The sequence below is a fragment of the Microtus oregoni genome, unplaced genomic scaffold, assembly GCF_018167655.1.
Source record: "Microtus oregoni isolate MIOR12 unplaced genomic scaffold, Mior012 000027F_ref0000203, whole genome shotgun sequence".
NCBI classification, from domain to species: Eukaryota; Metazoa; Chordata; class Mammalia; order Rodentia; family Cricetidae; genus Microtus; species Microtus oregoni.
Window position 1 is genome coordinate 30,145,202 of NW_024543086.1, and position 20,839 is coordinate 30,166,040.

The following is a 20,839-nucleotide window of genomic DNA, read 5'->3' on the forward strand; positions in this document are numbered from 1 at the left end:
AGCATTCTAAACAAAAAGAATCCTAAACAAAAAGTGAACATTCTGAGAGAGAGAGAGTGTGTGTGTGTGTGTGTACGCGCGCGCGCAAATAAGGCCTCAGATTTCAGATTTCCGAGCACACCGTGCGGAGTTGTAGGAAAGCAATGCAGCATATCTGCAGAGAGCAGCTGAGACCTTACCCTGCTGTCTGTGCTTCATCCCGTGATGCAAGGGGAGCTGGTATGCTGGCATATGTGCCCCGAACATTAGTCTGGCTAGGGGGAGGTTCATAGAGTAGGAACGGGTGGGAGGAAAACAGACCTATCTGTCTCTAGAAAAAAAAAATGATGGTTTGATCTAGAAAGGAGAAAGAGTGAATCTGTGAAATATTTTGGAAGGAGAACTGGAGGACATCTCCTGACAGCCTTCTGAATATTTATGTTTGTGCCATGGACCTAAGATGCTCTCAGTCTGCTCAGAGAAGCTTGTTGCAGTGGTTGCCGTCCTAAGCGGTCAAAGCACTGAGAATAAAGTACCGAGTGTTCCCTTGTAAATGAGACACCCGCATCAACCCAGACCCCTTAACAAGGCTCAGGGAACATGGAGGGAGAGGAGGAAAGAAGACTATAGGAGCTGAAAGATGAGGAGAAGTCCTGTGAAATGCTGTCTTCTAGATTTGGCATGGCTCTCGTAGTCAGGAACTCATAGCAGCTGAGCTGTAGAGTGGTGAACACCACACACACACACACACACACACACACACACACACGAGGGAGAGAGGGACACATGGGGTGGTGGGGGAGAGAGAGAGACAGAGAGAAACAGAGAGGGGGGGAGAGGGAGAGAGAGAGAGGATTAAGTCAGAGGGGATTATATTATGGAAATCTTGGGGAATTAGAAGGGAGGATGGATGGGATAATATTTCTTGTATTCTCAAAGAACAATTATAAAGAACAAAATGTCCTGTGTTATTTCAGCATTAAATGGGAAACAGAACCATAGTTGCCTGCAATTACTTTAAGAGACTCAGAAAAGAATTGGGAGAGACAATAATTCAAACGTTAGCAAAACTTGTCTTGTGCTACCAGTCCTAAGTGTGGGGTGTGAAGGGCTGCGCCGCTGTTGGTAGCTGAGAACACCGCTGGAGGTGGCGGCAGTGCGACACCTCATTCTGGGATGTGGAGCAAGCATAAAGAGCAATATAAAGCAAACGATTGAGCCCGGAAGATCCAAACTTTGACAACAAAATTTACCCAACATTCCCCAATATTTCAAGTTTTTTCTTACTATTTTGGGATTACTTTTTAGGTGTTTTGAGAGTGAGCATGTTGTTTGAGATAAGTATCATGAGTTTTTTAAATATTGTACTCATACATGAGGATAATGTCTTTTTGTCACACACACCCCTCCATCCTCCACTACTTTGTTTGTGTGCCTCCCACAGGTGTCTGTCTGCTTGTGTCTGTGTGTAGACTACAGGTCCTCTAGGCATCGCTCATTTTTTTCCTGCCTTTATTTTTGACCCAGGGTCTCTCGGTTCCCTGGAACTCACTAAGTCATGCTGGCTGGGCTGAGCCTCAGGGACCTACCTGTCTGTCTCCCTGGTGCTAGGATAACAAGCAATCCACTATACTGACTTTTTAGTGGATTCTAGAACTTGACTTCAGGCTCTCGTGATTGTGCAGCAGAGATTTTATTAAGAAGTCATTTCCCTGACCCTCCTCTTGCTTCAGAGGTAAGGGAGCGTCATCAGAAAGGTTAGTGCACTTATCTGATAGCACTGAGGCAAAGGTGCATATAACCTTGCTCTAAGACCACCTATTCCCCTAGTGGTTTAGAAATAGTTAGCTGTATGAAGGCCTTCCCTGTTCTCTTTACCTCGGAATCCTCATCCTCTCTCTATTTCTTGGCAGCTTTTGTGTGTCCCTGTAGGGTTAAGACAGTCCCTTGAGGGGGCGGGGTTTGCCTCGGGCGAATGCCTACAGGTAAATGGGCACGCGGGAGGCGGCTCAGGCCCTTTTCCTTCCTACCTCCTGTGCCACGCGGGAACTTCGATTCTGTAAGTTTATCATTAAAGTGTAAATATTCTTTAGTATCTGCATTGCATTTATTTACGCCGATACATGTCCCCATCCTCCTTTTCTCCTAATGTTCCATGTATTGTCCAGGGGCAGCTTTGGGTAACCCTGATCCAAATGCCTTCATTGGTGGACATGAGCAAGTGCATGTCATGTAGGACTGTCTAGTGCTCTTCCCAAGCCTCTGTCTGCTGTCCTGGCTGCAGATGTGTCGAGCACCTCGCTGTCTTCTCACCGTCAGGGAGGATTGTGCTGTCATTGCCAGAGCAGTTAAGTGTCTGGGCCTTGAGGGTCAGCTAAGCCCAGTTTTCTCATCTGTTTTATTATTTTCCCTTTCCCCCTGTGTCTGCCATTTTCAGTCCCAGGCATCAAATGCTCCATAAACAAAGGATTTATGTACTACACACATACCCCAAAAAAGAGAGAAAGAATTTAGAGCTTCCCAAATCCCTGTATTGTTCAATCAGTGTATTAGTCCTGGTGCAGTTTGCTTTGAGCAAAGTCTGACTTTGAGGTAAAATACATTGTCTTAAATATTACCTGTTACAAAGCAAGTGTCTGGAAACAGTCTCCTTCCCTTCCTTCCCTAGAAGAGAATTAAGTTTTATGTAAGAATCTAGGGCAGGGCAGGGGTGAGAAAGAAAATAGACATATTCCGTGATCTCAAAGAGGTATGGGGGAAAGGGTTGTCAGGTGATTAATGAAGATGATATACTTCTGGGTTGAATTCTGCTCTGCCCAGTTCATATATAGAAGTTTTTCATTTCTAATGTTACTAAGTGCAACCTTATTTGGGAACAAGACCACTGAAGATACAGAGAGTTGAGATGAGTCTATGCGGGAGCAGAGTGGACCCTCATTCAACAAGACTGTGTCCTCACTGAAACAAGGAATTCAGATGAAACAGCTTGTGGGTGGGTAGCATGTATAGAGGCCAGGAAGTGTAAGATGCCAGCTATTCAGGCTCTCCCTTACCATCTCTAGGAAGAAATATGTTGTCCAATCTTTATCTTGGACTAGTAGCTCCCAAAACTGGAGGTCAATATGTTTCTTTGGTTAACACCATCCTGTTTTTAAGGACATTGTTACAAAGCCTTTTCAGGTTAATCAAGGGGCCAATAGAGCTCAGTTGCACATACTCAACAACAGAGACACATTCTAGAAACTACATTGTTGGGTTATTTTTCCAATGTGCAAATATCATTGTGTGTTGTTATAAAAGATGACTACAGCATCACTGAGTGGTATTTTATAAGCTCACTGCCCTATCTGTACTCCACCATTGATGTAAAGATTAATGCAGTGTAAAACTGTGGAGTGAAGCAGATCTCTTGGCGGATGTGACACTCAACAAAGAATTGAAATATAGTTCAGCATTAGTTTCACAAAAACAAAGCACAGCATTGTCTGGACCAAATGGCATTTTAAAATGTGGTTAATTGTTACTTTGTAATCCATGCCAGCATGCCTGGACACCTTGTTTCTAATCCATAGTATATTAAGGCTTGAGCTAAAGAAGGCCAAACGGATTGACTACTGCTGGCTCTGAGGGCAGCAGAACCAGGACAAATGGAGACTACAGAGTAAGGACATAGGAGAAGGTGCAGGGAGAAGAGATGAAGAAGCATGGACAAACTCACATCACTCTGAGACTGATGAGCAAAGGGACCAGTGTCCTCTTCTAGATTTCTATCATGAAGTTAGCCCAGGTGGTTGGTATGGGCCATGAAACAATCCTTTGTGTCTACAGTGATGGTTCTGAGCTATCAATGACGACATAAATACCTGTCTTAGTCCATTTCCTTTTGCTATAACAAAATACTCAAGACAGGGGAGTTTATAAAGGAACGATAATGATTTATCTCAGGGTTTAGATGCTGGCAGCCTAGGATTGGGCAGCTCTATCTGGCAAAGACATTGTGTTGTATCTGTTCATGGCAAGAAACAGGAAGGCAAGTGAATGTGTGCAGAGACAAACAGTGCAAAACCAAAGGGGCAGACACACTCATGGTAGCTAACAGTCCCATGAGACCTTCCTAATGTTCTAGTCATGTTCCAGAGGTTTCATGACCTGGCAATGCCTTTAAGGGGAGGGATGAATTCCAACATCATTTCCACAGCATTCCCGTGAGAGCACAGCAGAGATGACGTGTGGAGAGGTCATAACAACATTCTATGCCCAGAAATGACCACTGAGTTCCTCAAGCATGCACGTAATGGTATTTCAGATTAAAATGAAGCATCTACTCTTGTTTTTGCTGTCCTTTTTGCTTTTTTATTTTAAAAAAAAAAAACAGACAAAGTAGATTCTGTATCTTGTGGAGCCAAGCTACACAGCCCTCTCTTGCCCTTAAAATTATTTCTGTGCATGTGTGTTTTATGCTGTTTGCATGAGTTTATGTGCACAGTGTGCATGCAGGGGACTGTAGGGGCTAGAAGAGGCCAGTGGAGATACCCTGAAATGGATGGTTGTGAGCCACCACGTGTGTGCTAGGAGCTGAACCCAGGTCTTCTGTAAGAGCAGTAGGCACTCTTGAGTCCCGAGCCACCACTCCAGTTTATCTCTTGCACCGTCACAAGTGCTCTTGTCTGGCTGTGTCACAGCTCTAACTGTGGGGTACATTTCTCCTGCCATGCACCCCATGTGCCTCCCTCCCACTCTGGGCTCTCTTTGCTTGAAGTATGACCCCAGAGAGTGACATGAATCTCTGTTCTTCAGGGAAAGCTACTTTTCAAATATTTCCTTCCTAAATGGTCAAAATAAAAATAAGTGTTTGTACCCAGTGAGGATGTAAACCCAAGGGTGACATGAGCTGCTTTAGCCAAAGGTTTTACTGTTACGTGTTTGTGCTTTTTCCTCCGTTGTGAGTTGGTACTTGTTCTTCTGCTACTGAGACTCAATGAGATGGATTTAATTTTCTTTTTTGCATGAATATTTTCTGCTGGGAGAGTAGCTTGATTTGTCCTCTCTTGACAAATTCTGGTAATTTTGACTAGCATTTTTTTTTCTTCTTGCTTGTGGTCAAAGACAATTCTATATGGTATTTCAAATAATATAATTTCCAGGTTTTTCCCTTAAAAGGATGCTGGTAGGCATGAAGATTTGGAAAGGCTAGAAGGGAAAAGCAGAGCTAAAATCAGGGTTCTGTTCTGACTTTGCATGTCCATTCTCTTTGTTGTTGTTGCGATAATTACCTGCACAGTCGGTGCCTGCAGGGACATCTCCTGACCTTTCCCTCTCAAAGGTCCAGTTTTGATGCTCATGGAAAAAATTCTGGTTTGTGTCCAAGCATTCTGAAACCTAACACTCTTCTTCTCATGGCCACATGATGTTGCTTTGATTTTCCGGGTAATTGGAGGCTATAAAACTTTGGCTACGGGGGGGGGGGGGGGGAATGCCCGTAATGATTCGCCTGAGAACTAAACACATTCTGCTTTGTGGCTGCAGACCCCACAGCTTCTCAGGAGGGAGCTGTTATGGCCCTGTTTGGAGGTCAGAAGGCCGAGGTCCATAAACACTTTATGACATATCAAAGGTGCTATAGGTAGATGAGCAAGTCAGAGTTTGAATCCCAAACTGCTTCCTAAAGTGCATTCCTGTGTCATCATATTATCTCCCTGGATGCTCTGCACAAAACAGAAGCTGAAGTCGGAGTCTGGTGCACAATATGTTGGAAAGGGTGAGGATGATGGGAACCAAGGTCTCTGGAGTCAGAGAAAAACACAACCCTTCTCAACTGTCGAAGGTTTGAAAAATAATTTTATGAGATTCCTTAGTATAAAAACTAGGACTCACACACAAAACACAAGTCCTGGGCGGTCAGAAATACTAAAGTCTGTGCCAAACAATGAATGTGTGAATCTGATGAAGAGGCAAGGACACAAAGGACTCCATGAAGACACAGGGGCTTCATGAGGACACAGGGGTTTCACGAGGACACAGGGGGCTCCACAAGGCACAGGGGCTCCACAAGGACACAGGGGGCTCCATGAGGACACAGGGGCTCCATGAGGACACAGGGGGCTCCACAAGGCACAGGGGCTCCATGAGGACACAGGGGGCTCCATGAGGACACAGGGGCTCCAAAGGACATAGGGGCTCCACAAGGACACAGGGGGCTCCAAAGGACACAGGGGGCTCCACAAGGACACAGGGGCTCCACAAGGACACAGGGGGCTCCACAAGGACACAGGGGCTCCACAAGGACACAGGGGGCTCCACAAGGACACAGGGGGTTCCATGAGGACACAGGGGCTCCACAAGGACACAGGGGGCTCCACAAGGCACAGGGGCTCCACGAGGACTCAGTGGGCTCCACAAGGACACAGGGGGTTCCATGAGGACACAGGGGCTCCACAAGGACACAGGGGGTTTGCAGAATGGAGAGCTTGTTTATTCTCTGAATACAATTTAAACCCTGCTCTCCGGATCAAGGAAGAAATAAGTGTAGACCTGGACAGGGCTTTTCTCCTTTGACTGGGACACTAGACAAAGAAGGAGAGGGACTGGAGGCAAGGGACTTTCTGTCCACACAGAAGGCTCAGTGCCATGCTAGCAGCAGCCCGACTCAGTGGAGGAAACACAGCAGAGACCAACCTGGAAGGAAATCCTGTTGCTCTTATAAGCTGTTTGTCTTTAGCCAAGTCACTGAATATGTCTGGGCTTTTGATTTCTTTACTCTGTGAGTGTTTGTGTGAGGCTACACCAGTGTGTGCATGAGTGCATGTTCTGGGTAATTCCCTAGGTCCTGTTCATTGTTTTACTGAGACAGAGTCTCTCAGTGGCTTGAAACCTGTCAGATTAGGCTTGCCAGCCAGCAGGTCCCAGAACTTATCTCCAGTTCTCCAGCACTGGGAATCACAAGTGCACCCATACCTGGATTTTTATGGGATTGGATTTAGGTCCTCATGGTTGCATGGTGGGCATTGTATGATTGCGTTACCTACCCAAGTCTCTCTCTGAGCTTTGATTTCTTTATCTATAAAACAATATTAAATAATATAGAGAAATGTTTTACATGGTTAACGTGCCTTTTATTTAGCCTTTTGGAGCATGTAGCCTATGTCTGAATGGACTGTGGTTTACATAAGCTTGGGAGAGAGAGTAGAATGAAATGGGATGAAATTCACTCTGTTTGCCTGTGTGTCAGGTTCAAGGACCAGTTCTGAAGTAAGACCTGAGCTCTCAGGCTATGTGAGAATTCTATCTCAGAATTTTTCAGCCAACTGGGCAATCATTTGGTCAGCTAATATCACTGCTTGTTTGTTTGTTTATTTATTTATTTATCTATCTATCTATTTATTTATTTATGTGTGTGTAGGTGCTGGTTCATATGTGTACATGTGAAAACCAGAAGTCTATGTCAAATAGCTTTCTCCTTCACTTTCTACCGAATTGTTTAAGATATGATGGTCTCTCTGAGCCTGGAGCTCACTAATTCAGCTAGCTGACTGCCGAGCAAGTACACAGGATTCCTGTCACATTCCTGGTGCTGAGCTTCAAGCTGCATGCTACGCCTAGCTTTAGGTATGGGTTCTGGGACACTGGACTCCCATTCAATGGAACTGCTAATACACCAGTTATTTTACTGGGCCATCTCACAAGCTGCACACCTGTTTCTTACTTTAATTATCCACAAGAGCTCAGAACTTGTATTCTGAGAACGCTAGCTAGAATCCCAAACAGGATCTGTGTAGGTGATCTCCCTCAATTCATCCATCATCCCTTCCTGTATCTGGCGTTGGAAGCTCAAGGATGGGAAGTCATGATACAGAATCTAGTATTTTTTGTCCCTTTGTTTTCATCCTCAGTTCTTCCAGAGCCAGTGCAGCTGAGCTTTGTGTATCTTTCTTCTTTGGTCCATCTTCACCATACTGTTGTCCTGCCAACCATGTCTTGACCTTAATATGCTAGTAGAGATGAAGGAATTTGAGGGGGATGTCCTCCAAAGATAATGGCCTAACTCAAAAATTGATTATTATCTAGCTGTTAGAATGACTTTTGAATGCCAGAAATTCAAATGTCTGCTCCTTGAGAGACAGCGAAGAAATGCCTGAGATCACAGAGTCCTAGAGACAGAAGCTGGGTTCAGGGTGGCTCCACCACTCTCATGGGATTTCATGTGGGCAAAGCCTCTTGTGTCTTGATTCCTTCCTCTGTGAAGTGGGGCTGAATATTCAGATACTTAGAGGTTACGGGGAAAATGGACGGATTTTTATATGAAGACTCTCTCATGTCTCATTAACCTGTATTTGTCATGTATCGGCGATGTTTTCATGTTCTCGGTCTTTAGTATTATCTGAAGACGATCTCATGTCTCTGTATTTGTTATGTGTAGGTGGCGGTCTGTCTATCTATCTATCTATCTATCTATCATCTATCTCTATCCATCTATCAACAAAAGTGAAAACAATGCAAACTAGCATAATGCCTTCAACAAAAGGTGCCAGGGAAGTGGATAATCATATGCTCATGTGTAGAAGTTTAGATATCTTTTCCTCTCCCTGCACAAAGTGGATCAAAGACTTCCATGTAAGATAGAAGACTTTGAAATTCCTTGAGCAAAGCAGAGAAAATACTTCCAGGTATAGACACAGGCAAAAGACTTCAGTAGCTCAGTAACAAGCATGACAAATGAGATTGATTCCAATTGGGAAGCTTCTGTGCAACACAGGGCACAGAATAAAGAGAGAGCCTGAAGGATGGGGAAGAGTCTACCCTCTCTCCATCTGGCAAGGCATAACATATAGAATGTGGAATTAACTAAGATAAAAAATAAATACCAAACTCAAATAATCTAATCTATAAATTAGCAAAATAATTGGACAGTTCTCAAAAGAAGGGTCACCAATATGACTGCCCAAATATGAGTTGAACAAGGAAGACACTATTGTACATGCCAAAGTGGATGGGACAACCCATGAGGCCTCATCCCTACATCAAGAACTACCGGTAACTGAGAAAAGTTAGGGAGAGATGGTCTTCCCCAGGGAAGAGCACACCAATTGGTTGTCTAGTGCCAAACAGTCTACCCTGAAACACACATACAGGTAGTATTATATTGATTGAACATATTATATTTAGGAATATATATGTATGCAATAACAGTTAGTGAAAAAGGAGGCTATGAATTTGAAGGAGATAGGGGAGAGGTACATAGGAGGGTTTGAAGTGAAGTAAGGGAAAGTAAATACTGTAATTGCATTATAATCTAGAAAAAGCAAATGGCCAATAAATGTATGAATAATGTTCATTTTCCATAGCCAACAGGGAATAAATCAAAACTATACTGAGATCCCATCTGACTCCGGTCAGAATCACTATCAACAAAACCACAGCGAATGTGGATGAGGATGCTGGACCAGCCAACCCTTCCTCACTGTTGGTGGGAATGAGCACTGGGACAGCCCCTCTGCACATCAGTATGGAGGTTGCTCATGTAACTAAGCATGGAGCTAAACTCGATCCCATTCTCCCAGTGCAGACATAGCACAAAGGAATCAAGGTCAGCATGCCACAGGGATACCTGCACAGCCACAGTCCCTGCAGCATTACCCAAATTACCTTAGGTATGGAATTTGCTGTGTATCCAATGGTTGAATGGGTGAAGGAAACGGGATACATATACAGAGTGAAGTTTTATTTAGCTACAAAGAAGAACAAAAGGTATGTCATTTGCTGGGGGATGGATGAAACTGAAGACTCAGATAATTGTTAGATGTTTTCTCTAGAGTTCAGATATAAACACATGATATGAAAGTAGAAGATGAAGGGGACCAGTGGGAGCTGGGGAGGCAGGGACAAGAGAGGATAATGGATATGAATGTGAGCACAATGCCTGATAGACACACATAAAATGTCATAATTTTATATAATGAGTAATGATAATAAAAAGTTTGAAAACACAGTTTCCAATTACTGTATTCTATTGGATAAAATTTGTTTCCTTCTGAATATGAGCTATAAATTCTATATCACTGCACTACACATATAATACATATGTGAATATAATTCAATATAATATATGAATATATATATATAATTCAAATAATTAACTGGAGAGATGGAGGACAATGGCAGTCAGGTTTATTGGGTAGAGAACTAAGATAAGCAGGTGGGGTGATCAAGAATGATGTACTTGACAATAGATCATAGTTAGGGACATCAGGATGAATGCATGCACAGGCTGATACAGGTACAGGTGGTTACATAAATAGATATGTATAGATATGTGCATATGTTTATGTCCTTACACATGGAAATATTCTTATTCTGTCATCAGAGTGATATGAAAAATAACCATAGCTCCCTTACACACAAATTTTGGTGTTTAATACTTTTCTTCTATAAAATGAACCAGGTCCTTAAAGAGATGGGTGGTCCTTGGGCCAGGACAGGAAATATATAATATAAGCCTAGAGATAATATTACATTACCAAGAAATAAACAATGCCCTCAAAACATAAAAAGATGGAAGTGTAGCAAAGTAGCAGATTGGGGAATACAATGAAGTAAAGAATTATGTATTTTAACCCAAGGCATAAGACAGTTCGTGTGTCTACACTGATAGGAGTGAAAAATGGAGCAGACAATGAAGTGAGTTCCAAATGGCTTGCGTGTCACATCTCCACTGAGGAGGTACAGCATCCGTCCTTCTGCTTAGATATGGATGATGCACGTCTGCTGCCTTATATCCCCAAAGAACATGTTCACAATAGAGGAACTGGGTGAGGGCATGTGGTTTCTTCTGTGCCATACTGTAAGTATTTTAGTAGATTCAGAACTATTTACTTTAGTGTCTGGAGAGATGCCTCAACACTTACGAGCACTTGCTTCTTCAGGGGCCAAGGTTTGATTTGCAGCCCCCATCTGGTAGCTCACAGCTGCCTGTAACTCCAGTTCCATGGTATTTGACACCCTTCCTGGCCTCCTTAAGCACTAGGCACACACAGGGTATACATATATACACACATAAAACATTCATCCACAGAGTTTTTTTAAAAACTATCCTCCAAAAACAAACAAACAAAAAAAAAAACAGAGGCTGGGGAGACCATCAGGGAAGTGCTTGCTGTGTGAACACCAGGGACTGAGTCTGTTCTCTGAGCGTCTAAGTAGAAAAGATGAGCTGGGCAGCATGAACTGGTAGTCCCAAGCCTGGGGAGCCGGAGACAGGCTATGCCCTGGAAACCAGCCTAGCCAAATCCACCAGCTCCAGGTTGAGTGAGAAACCCTGTCTCAACTAATATAATAGAGAAAAATGAAGGATGACATATGACGCTGACCTCTGACCTCCCCATGCACACCCACACTTGCATGTCAACATGAACATGCACACACATGTGCACAGCCCTTGCTGGCAGAGAGGACAGGGTAAGCACAGCAGACAGTATTCGAGAAGACAGTCCGTGAGAATCATCAAAGCAGCCTGCTTGGAGCCTCCAGTGTTTTTCTGTGCCATTGCTTCCTATGAAAAGTTTTGGGGGCTCTTTGTGTTGTCAGTCCTTCCAAATAAGCCATTGATCATTTGTCTTTTCCACAAAGAAATTCAGAACACCCTCTTTGTGTTTGTAACCGAGCATTTTTTTAAACTAACTGACATGATCTTAATTGCATGCACTTTATTTCTATTGAATGACTAAGATAAACCGCATAATGAAACTTCCAAGGTGGTTACCTTGGTGGAAGAATACTAGATGCCTCCAATTAAAGTAATTATGCCCCAACTTTCCTTACAAATGATTGTCAGAAACGTGAAGGCCCTTTCTGTCTTAGGAGGAAAGTGCAGGGGTGTCGATGGCTTCTTGAATACTAATGGAGGTTGTTGTTGGAATACAGTCAGCATCACAGAACAGCACAGGCTCCATAGTCTCCCTAAGGACTACAGTGAGCTGTGAAATTCTAAGGTGTGGAACAGTCTTTTTGTTGGGTTGGACAGAGAGTCTGTTTCTACACAGTATATGAGATCTCTCTGGAGCTGAGCTAGACGAGAAATCACTCTTTAAAAGAAAGACACCTCAGGTGCTACTGGTTTCCCTTACAGCCACAGCTGTGTGAGAGGAATTATGTACGCATGCAGTATAGATAGTATAGATATATGACATATGTGTATTTGTACATACAGGCCACAGCTGTGTGAGAGGAATTATGTACGCATGCAGTATAGATAGTATAGATATATGACATATGTGTATTTGTACATACAGGCACAGACAGCATAGGCATGCACACATCTCTACTTCTTTTCTCGTCTTGGCTGCAGCATTTCCAGAGTGTAGTCTTAATTTGTACACACCAGCCTGGGATTTCCTCTCATCCACCTCTTTCTGTGTCTCCTTTGCTGGGTGCATTTGAGGGAACTTAACAGACAGCAAACTATGAGGTCTAACCTGTCTTTTTGTCTAAGAAAACAAAAAATAATGTGTCAAAACCCAGCCACAAACGTCTGTTTAACGGTTCTTGTTGACTTCCCTGAGGTTTAGAAATTTAATATTTCTGAATATTCAGTGCCTGGAAATGGCTCTCTAAGTCTGCCGGATAGTCACTTTCTGTGCTTTTGAGTGTGAAGCAGAAATGTGAGTCTGGGCAGCCCTGTTTTCTCTTTCATTTTTGTGGGCCATTTCAGTCATACCGCTCTTATGTTCAATAACCACTCAGTGCTCTTGAGGTAGCACAAAACTTAGCAGAAATAATGTAAAAGCAAATGCTCTGAAATGGAATATTAAGGATTCTGTTTAATAATGTAAAAAGCTGTCCCAAGATATCCTGTGAGAAACAGGCTTTTCTCTCCTTTAATGAAGTGGTTAGCATTCCTTGGTGAGCTTAGAAATAGGATTTGAGTACCATAGTAAGGGTTCAGGACGCAGGGTCAGAGGATGGAGGAGGACCGACTTTGAGGATGTCAGTTCTAACTAGACAAGCTAGTGTTTGAGGTCTCTTCCGAGGATGGGGACAAAACAGACCTGGCGTTGAGTCATAATCACTTTACTAATGTTTGTTATGCATCACTCGGTCCATTTTGGAGCTTTATTTTATCTTACTTTTAATTGGCATATAATTATTGGCCATATCCAGAGTAAAGTGTGGTAACCTGATACATGGATTACACGATATAATGATAAAATAATGGTGACCAGCATATTTGTAACCTCAGACCATTTATCATGTCTTCATGGGGAGAGACAGACAATCCGTTATTGTTAACTGTCATCCACTAGGAGATGAACAGCAGAGTTTAGTCCTTTTATTTCACTAAATAACGTTATCTTTGTACTTGTTAGCCAACTTTTCCCATGCCTCTCCCCCGCTTTCCATCTGGAAGTTTCTACCGTATCTTGGTAGCAAGGCAGGGGGCGAGAGAATTGCCACGCTGGTACAAACCTAAATCGTAACTGAGAGTTGAGTTTTGTTTTTTTTTTTTTTTTTTTTTTTCGAGACAGGGTTTCTCTGTGGTTTTGGAGCCTGTCCTGGAACTAGCTCTTGTAGACCAGGCTGGTCTCGAACTCACAGAGATCCGCCTGCCTCTGCCTCCCGAAAACAAAATGAGAGTTGAGTTTTTAAGGAGGATCCTCAGCCAGCAATGGATGAGACTTGCTATGTAAATTCAAAGGGAGCCCCATTGTTCCTGGGGTGATGTACTGTGAAGTAGGCACTCAACTCTGCAGTACAGTTCCGGAGTGGGATTGAACCAGTTTGCTACCAGGGTGTCTTCTCCAATGTCACATTCTTTGCTTCATTTCCTCCCTGTGTCTCCTGCCTTTCTGCTGCAAGTGTTTCATCAGCTCATACCCAAAATGTGCTTCATTTAAGGCCTTATCTCATGATTTCTAGGCAAGCCCACACTTAATATGATTGACAGCTCATTGTACAACTCTGATGGAAATGAAGAACCATATTAAAGGAAATGGTGATTCTAAGTGTGTAAACACAGTGGCTGGACAGTAAAAGAAATCACACACACACAAAAAAAACCACAGAGAGCATCAGGCTTGATGATGTGTGCTGAAATACATACAAAGAAAGAGAGCATCAGACGTGACAATATATGCTAATCACACACAAACACAGAGAGCATCAGACGTGACAGTGTTTGCTGAAGTCACACACAAACACAGAGAGCATCAGACGTGACAGTGTTTGCTGAAATCACACACAGAGAGCATCAGTCTTGATAATGTATGCTGAAATACACACAAAGAAACACAGAGAATGACAGACATGACGGTGTATGCTGAAATCACACACAAACACAGAGCATCAGACATGACCATGTATGTTAATCACACACAAAGAAACATAAAGCATCAGACATGATGATGTATAATACACATAAAGAAACACAGAGAACGTCAGACATGACGATGAATGCTAATCACACACAAAGAAAGTGAGCATCAGATGTGACGATGTATGCTAATCATACACAAACACAGAGAGCATCAGGCGTGACGATGTATGCTGAGATGAGCTTCTTTCCATTGGACCAACGTTTGGGAAAATGCTTACTTGGCCTGACTTTTTCAGGAGTGAAGACTTATGCTTAGGAAATTGGATCTGCATAGGAAAATGCAGGAGCATCTCAGGCTCGGGGGCACAGTGTTAGCCATATTCTACCAGCACCCTTCTTCTCCTCTCTTGTTTGTCCTGGTCAGACAAAAGCTATCGCAGCAGGATATCCTACGCCTTTGGACGCCAGCCTGAGGCTGGATTAGATAGCTTATGCTTCACAGCACTCCCTATAGACACAGGGCTTTATGTGATAGCCCAGACAGGTGTACTGATGATAACACACTCCCTATATTTGTGAAGCAGTTATGGTATCCTTTCTCTTTACAACTGGGTTCATCAGTTTCTGAATACAAAAATATTCATATATGTTATGAATTGCGCCATTTAGATGCAGAGCCTGAGGTAGGGGTTCAACTCATGGCTCTTCGTGAGTGGTTTTCAGAGTGGTACACACACACACACACACACACACACACACACACAACACACACACACACACACACACACACACGGAAACCAAAAGGGAAGATACGGTGGCTATACATGGATGCAGGTGTCAGGTAAAGTGTAGACAATGAAGATCAAACAAAGCCCTTGAGGCAAACCTGGCGCTATCTGGTTTTGAAAATAAAATTTTACTGAAATAAACACGACTATTTTATTTTATATAATATCTAGGCTAGTTTCACCCTACAATGGCAGCTTGAATAGTTGGAACAGAGGCCTGAAAAGCCTAAACTATCTGACCCAGTACTAAATCTGTCTCAATCCATAGTGAGTCCTCAAGCACCCACTGATCTCTCCACAGTCACTCCCCATTTGAAGCAAGTGTCTGTACTCTGTACCTTGATGGCAGTGAGGCATTGGTCACACTCCACCCAGGTGTTGAGGGTGAGGGGGTGAAACGCACGGAACCCAGCATGGCAACACCAACAGCTGAGAAGAAACCACTGCATACCAGCAGCTGTGTGAGCAGCCAACAGCTGCAGAGGCTGGAAAGTGAGCGTGAATGCCAGCTAATGGGATCTCACGAGGTAGTTCCAGCGTTGTGGTATCAGTTCATCTTCCAGATTCCCTAGTTGAGGCTGGACCCTCATTGACTCTCCTCAACTGACCATTTCTGCCTGCAACCCCAATTCATTGCTCTCAAAGTGAAGATGGGGTCTCTCAGTGAGCTGGCTGAGCTCTGCCACCTTGCCCCTTGTTCTACTTTCTTCATGCTTTTTTCCAGCCATGCATGTCTGGAGAATAAGGACCACTCCCCAGGTTCTGAATCTGAACCTGCCATCTTTCCTCCAGCAGCAAAGCCACCTGCTGCTTCCTCTGCCTGTAACTTCTCTCTAGAGCCTTTTCTCACCTGCCACATCTGACTGATATTCTACTTTTCCTTCGTACCTCATCTCAGAGTGCATTGATAAGATGAACCTTCTAGAGAGTCCCTTCCAAGTAGTCTTGAATATGTGTGCTTTATAATATTTTGTTTAGTTCACGCAAACCTTTGTGTGCAGAAATGGACACATTTTCTTTTGTAAGATAAACACTATAACGTTTGTACCACCTCGCATGCTTCCTGTCCAGTCTCTGGAAACCTCATAGACATGTGGTGTGAATTTGCTCTGAAGCCCTTTCCCCCTAACAGGTGCATTCTATCATATGCATGTATAAGGCATGCACATAATACATGTGTGAAATAGAACAAAGCACAATGAAATAGTGTAAAAAGTCTTTCTGATCAAAGACCCTGGCATTCTGGAGATTATCCACTTTGGTAGGCTTGATTGCCAGAGGTTACACTGTCTGTTTCACATATCCATGCACTATGAATATCAATGCAGTGGTCTAGACTCCTTTCTGCAGGTACGGCAGCTCTGCAGGTACAGCAGCTCTGCAGGTTGCCCATAGGCCTCAAGCTTCTGAGGCCTCTGGTGTCAGAATTTTTGCCATAACTGGTGAACTCCTGTTTGCCAGCTTCTTGGCAAAGGGGTAGACTTGAGCACTCTTCTGAGTTAGAGGTCATTGAATGTTACTGAAGGTGAACATATTAGTGCACAAATCCTGTTTGTTCTTAAATGTGTGTGTGTGGGGGGGTTATACATCTATGCACATACATGTAGAAGCCAGGTATTGGGTATTGCCTCTCTGCTCTTCACCTTATTGCTCTGAGCCAAGGTCTCTCATTGAATGAGAAGCTAGCTGGGTGTTTCTGTTAGGCTGCCCGACTCCAAGGGTCTGCCTGTCTCTACCCACACCTGCTAGAAGTGTAGACAGACATGTACACGCCTACCTTCTTGACACAGGTGCTGGGATTTGAACTCAGGTCACCCAGACATTTCCCCAGCACCGAAATTTTGATATTTTAAAGTGTTTCTTTTAATTTTAATTCTTTTGTTATTTTAAAATATTTCTTTTAATTTTAATTCTGAGTCTCTGTGTGTATATGCATATAAGTGCAAGGTTGGCTTGAGAAGTTGGATGCCCCTGGAGCTGGAGTTACAAGTGTTTGTGAACTGCTAAATATGGGTGCTGATAATCAAATCTGAGTTCTTAACCACTGAGCCCTTTCTTACTGCCCCCACAGATTTTTTTGACAACACAAGTAGCTATGTGATGATAGAAACTTGGCATGCTGTCGCTCTGTCTGATGCTCTTCCATGTATGTCCACAGTATGTGGGAGGGTTTTAGGCTGGAGGGATGTGATGATAGTGGGGGTGGTTGGAAGTCCCTGCTCTGTTTATGACCATGTCTGTCTCTTCATTTTCAGATACCACCCAGATGAACAATGCAGTGCCCACTTCTCCTCTGCTCCAGCAGATGGGACACCCACATTCATACCCCAACCTGGGCCAGATTTCTAATCCGTATGAACAGCAGCCTCCAGGCAAAGAGCTCAACAAGTATGCCTCCCTAAAGGCAGTAGGTAAGGACATCCTGCAAGAATCCTTTTCCTTTCTTCTTCACTTGGCTTCTGCCTATGGACTTCTTTGTTTTTTACCCTTATTTTTTTTATTAAACCTATTTCCTCTGCTTATCTATCATCTTTCCGTCTGTCTATCATCTATCATTTATCTGCCTATCTGTATATCTGTATCTATCTATCTAGTAACCAATTTGTGCATCTATCTATCTATCTATCTATCTATCTATCTATCTATGTATATGCCTATGCATTTATAAATCAATGCATGTGTGTCTACATCTATCTATGTCTATGAACCTATCATCTATCTATCCATGTATACATATATGTCTATTTATAAATCTATCATCTAATCTATGTATAAATGTCTATTTATGAATCTATCCCCTATTGTCTTTTTATCTATTACCTATCTATCTCTATCATCTGTCTATCTATCTATCTATCTATCTATCTATCTATCTATCTATCTATCTATCTCTATCATCAATCATATCATCTATCTATCTCTATCATCAATCATATCATCTATCTATCTATCTATCTATCTCTATCATCAATCATATCATCTATCTATCTATCTATCTATCTATCTATCTATCTATCTATCATCTATCTCCCATCTATCATCCTTCTACCTGTCCATCTAGACTCAAGACTGCCCAGCTGCTTCCTCTGGACTAATTGAGTCCTGCCTTTCTCTGGGGGCAGGCTGGTCATCTGGAGTACCTGTTTATTTAGGACTCTTTCCTGGGGAGAAAGACCTAGATGCTCATGGGCCCGCTTATGTGTAACCCCCTTTAGCATTCTCCATCTGCCCTAGGCAGTCCTCAGGATCCTCATGTGTAGAATCTGGTCTATTAGTCCTAGCCCCATCACCACACATTCCCTGCCATCTCCGACAAGCTTATGGAGGGCACACAATGTTTGCTCATGTAGCCTTCTCTCCTAGGGAAGGGAGGCGTAGACTCTAGATTCTACAGCTACTATAAATGTTGATCTTACCAAGTGTACAGTACTACATTTGACTTCTGAAGCACGCTCTCTCACTGATCCATGGGAGAATACACAATTAGTAGCTCAACGATTAGATTAAGAAACCCTACTGAAGCAGTGATTCAACAGACCCCACAGCCGCAGGAAGCAGAGCCGAGGCTAACAGATGCTTCTGTTACCCGGCATCCACCTCCCTCTTGTGTCTCCTCCGTCTCTCCCACTCCAACAGGGCACCTTGCTCTCAGACACATTCTGCTGGGTGAAGTCACAGCCACAGCAAAGCCATCAGTTCCTGGTTAGTGATTGGTTGTGGCAACTCAGCTTCTCGATGACACAGATGATCAGCACCCCAGTGTAGTAAACAGTACCTGGGCCCCAGTGCACCTTGGAAACTTTAACTGAGCTGGGTAAGATTGGAGTTCAGACATGGACATTTGAAAAAATAAAGAGAGCTGCAGAGTTAGCTCAGTGACTCTTCTAGATGACCCTGACTCAATTCCCAGCACCAACAGCGTGTCTCATAACCATCTGCAACTCCAGTTCCAGGGATCCGACACCTTTTTCTGGCCTCCACAAGCACCAGGAATGCATGCATAAGGGGCACAAAGATACATGACTAACCATTCATGGATGTGAAAATTTGAAAAGGCCATAGTGTTTTAATAAGAAGCCAGCACTGAGGGCTACTGGCTTAGACCAGTCCACAAACCAGCATTCAGGAGAAGCAGACCCCATCTCCACTGCTTGCTCTTCATGTCCTCTCTCAAATCCGGTGCCTGTTTCCTACATTCTTGCTGACTCCAGACACAGGAAATCTGTTTCCCTCTTGTTACATCCTGTGAGTTCCATTTTCTAGTCCTGTTTTCGAGGAGAGGTTTCTAAGCCCACCTTCCCACCTCACCTACCACGCCTCTGAACTTGTATTTTGAGGAACTGAAGAGCCAGGCAGATATGAACTCCAACCCTGGTTCTACTGCACAGCTTCCATGTGAATTGCACAGCACCCAACCCTTGGCAGTCCCCAGTTTCCCAGTTTACAAAATGCACAGAGAGAAACAGTGAAATGAGCTAAGTCCCATCATTCATAATGTCCTTCTCAGATGGCCACTCCCGTGTGAGCAGCCATGCTGACTCCTTTCTCGGGTCTATCTTCTTTCAGGCCTGAGTCCTCCTGAAAGGTTTTCTTCCTTGTCCCTAACGTTCTCCTTATGGAGGATGCTTCTCCTTCACTGAAGGATTGACTGCTAGGACCTTTGTCATAGGACGACTCCTTCAGCCGGGACTGCCATCTGACTTCATGGTGGAGCTCTTTCTGCTCTTCTGGCCGTTACAGCATCAACTCATTTATTCTCACAGTTTTAGATCCAGGAAATACTGGACAGGTAGAGGACACCACAGATATGCAATTGTTCACCTCTTTCTCCCAGCCCCTCAGGAGAGATGGGATAGTAGATATTCTTTGATTGGTTCAGCTAAGAAATGCCCTAACCTCAGAACCCAAAGTTCAGACACTACCATGTGGCTCTGATGTTTGTGGTATCTAAGGTTGATAATAATAATAATAATACTCATTAAACAAGTGTATTGGGACCTCACGTAAGATCAGAGAGACAGGCTATGTGGTTAATGTATCAGAAGTCGAAGAGCTCCTGTTCCCCAGTTGCCTAGGCCTTCAGGATGGAATAACGAGAAGAGATTGAGCCAGTGTATAGTGCCAAGGTCACGTGTTTAATAGACAGAAATGGGCTTTTCTACATCTCCTGACTGGTAAGACTTTCCCTACTAGCTATCCGAGTCTCGTGATTCATTTCTCTGTCTCCCCCTCTTCTGTTCTACAGTCATCAATTTTCTTGATTCCACACTGTTCTTGCAAAACATGTGCATACTAAGCTGCATGTTTAACAAGGAAGAGAGAGGTAGTATTGCCCAGGAGAGCAGGCGAGAGCATCTTCACTGCTCACAGGGCTTCAATAACCTGCAAGCACTCTTCCGGTCCCACCTCTCTTTTCTGAACCCCACACTTCAGTGATAAATAACATTTGTTGTTATATGGGATTCTTCTTTAGACACTAAGAATAATTGGTCCAGATGTGTTTCATTTCTTTGTGGACTGGTCAAATCAATCCACGCAACTCATTTTTTTTTCTCTTAGACCCCACACAAATCAGAGTCTTAGTAGCTCTTAGGGTAAATAATTGATGAATGTTCCAACACAGCTCCTTCATCTTCTCTGGGGTTTCTGTGGGGCAGCTTTAGACAAAAAATGTCTGCAGAGAATTCAGAATGAAATTTGCAATCTGAAAATATGTTTGACGCTCCCTATGTAACTCTTTCTTCTGCAACCAGGGCCTCCTGGAAAT

General features: G+C 43.4%; 1 protein-coding gene across 2 annotated transcripts in view; it reads left to right on the forward strand.

Annotated features, from left to right (window-relative positions):
* Positions 1-20,839, forward strand: part of Shisa9 (shisa family member 9) — a 313,031-nt gene that overhangs the window by 273,757 nt on the left and 18,435 nt on the right. For both annotated transcript variants that reach the window (XM_041676321.1, XM_041676322.1), the window contains exon 3: positions 17,328-17,483. In XM_041676321.1, coding sequence (XP_041532255.1) covers positions 17,328-17,483 — 156 coding nt within the window. The remainder of the gene's footprint in view (positions 1-17,327; positions 17,484-20,839) is intronic.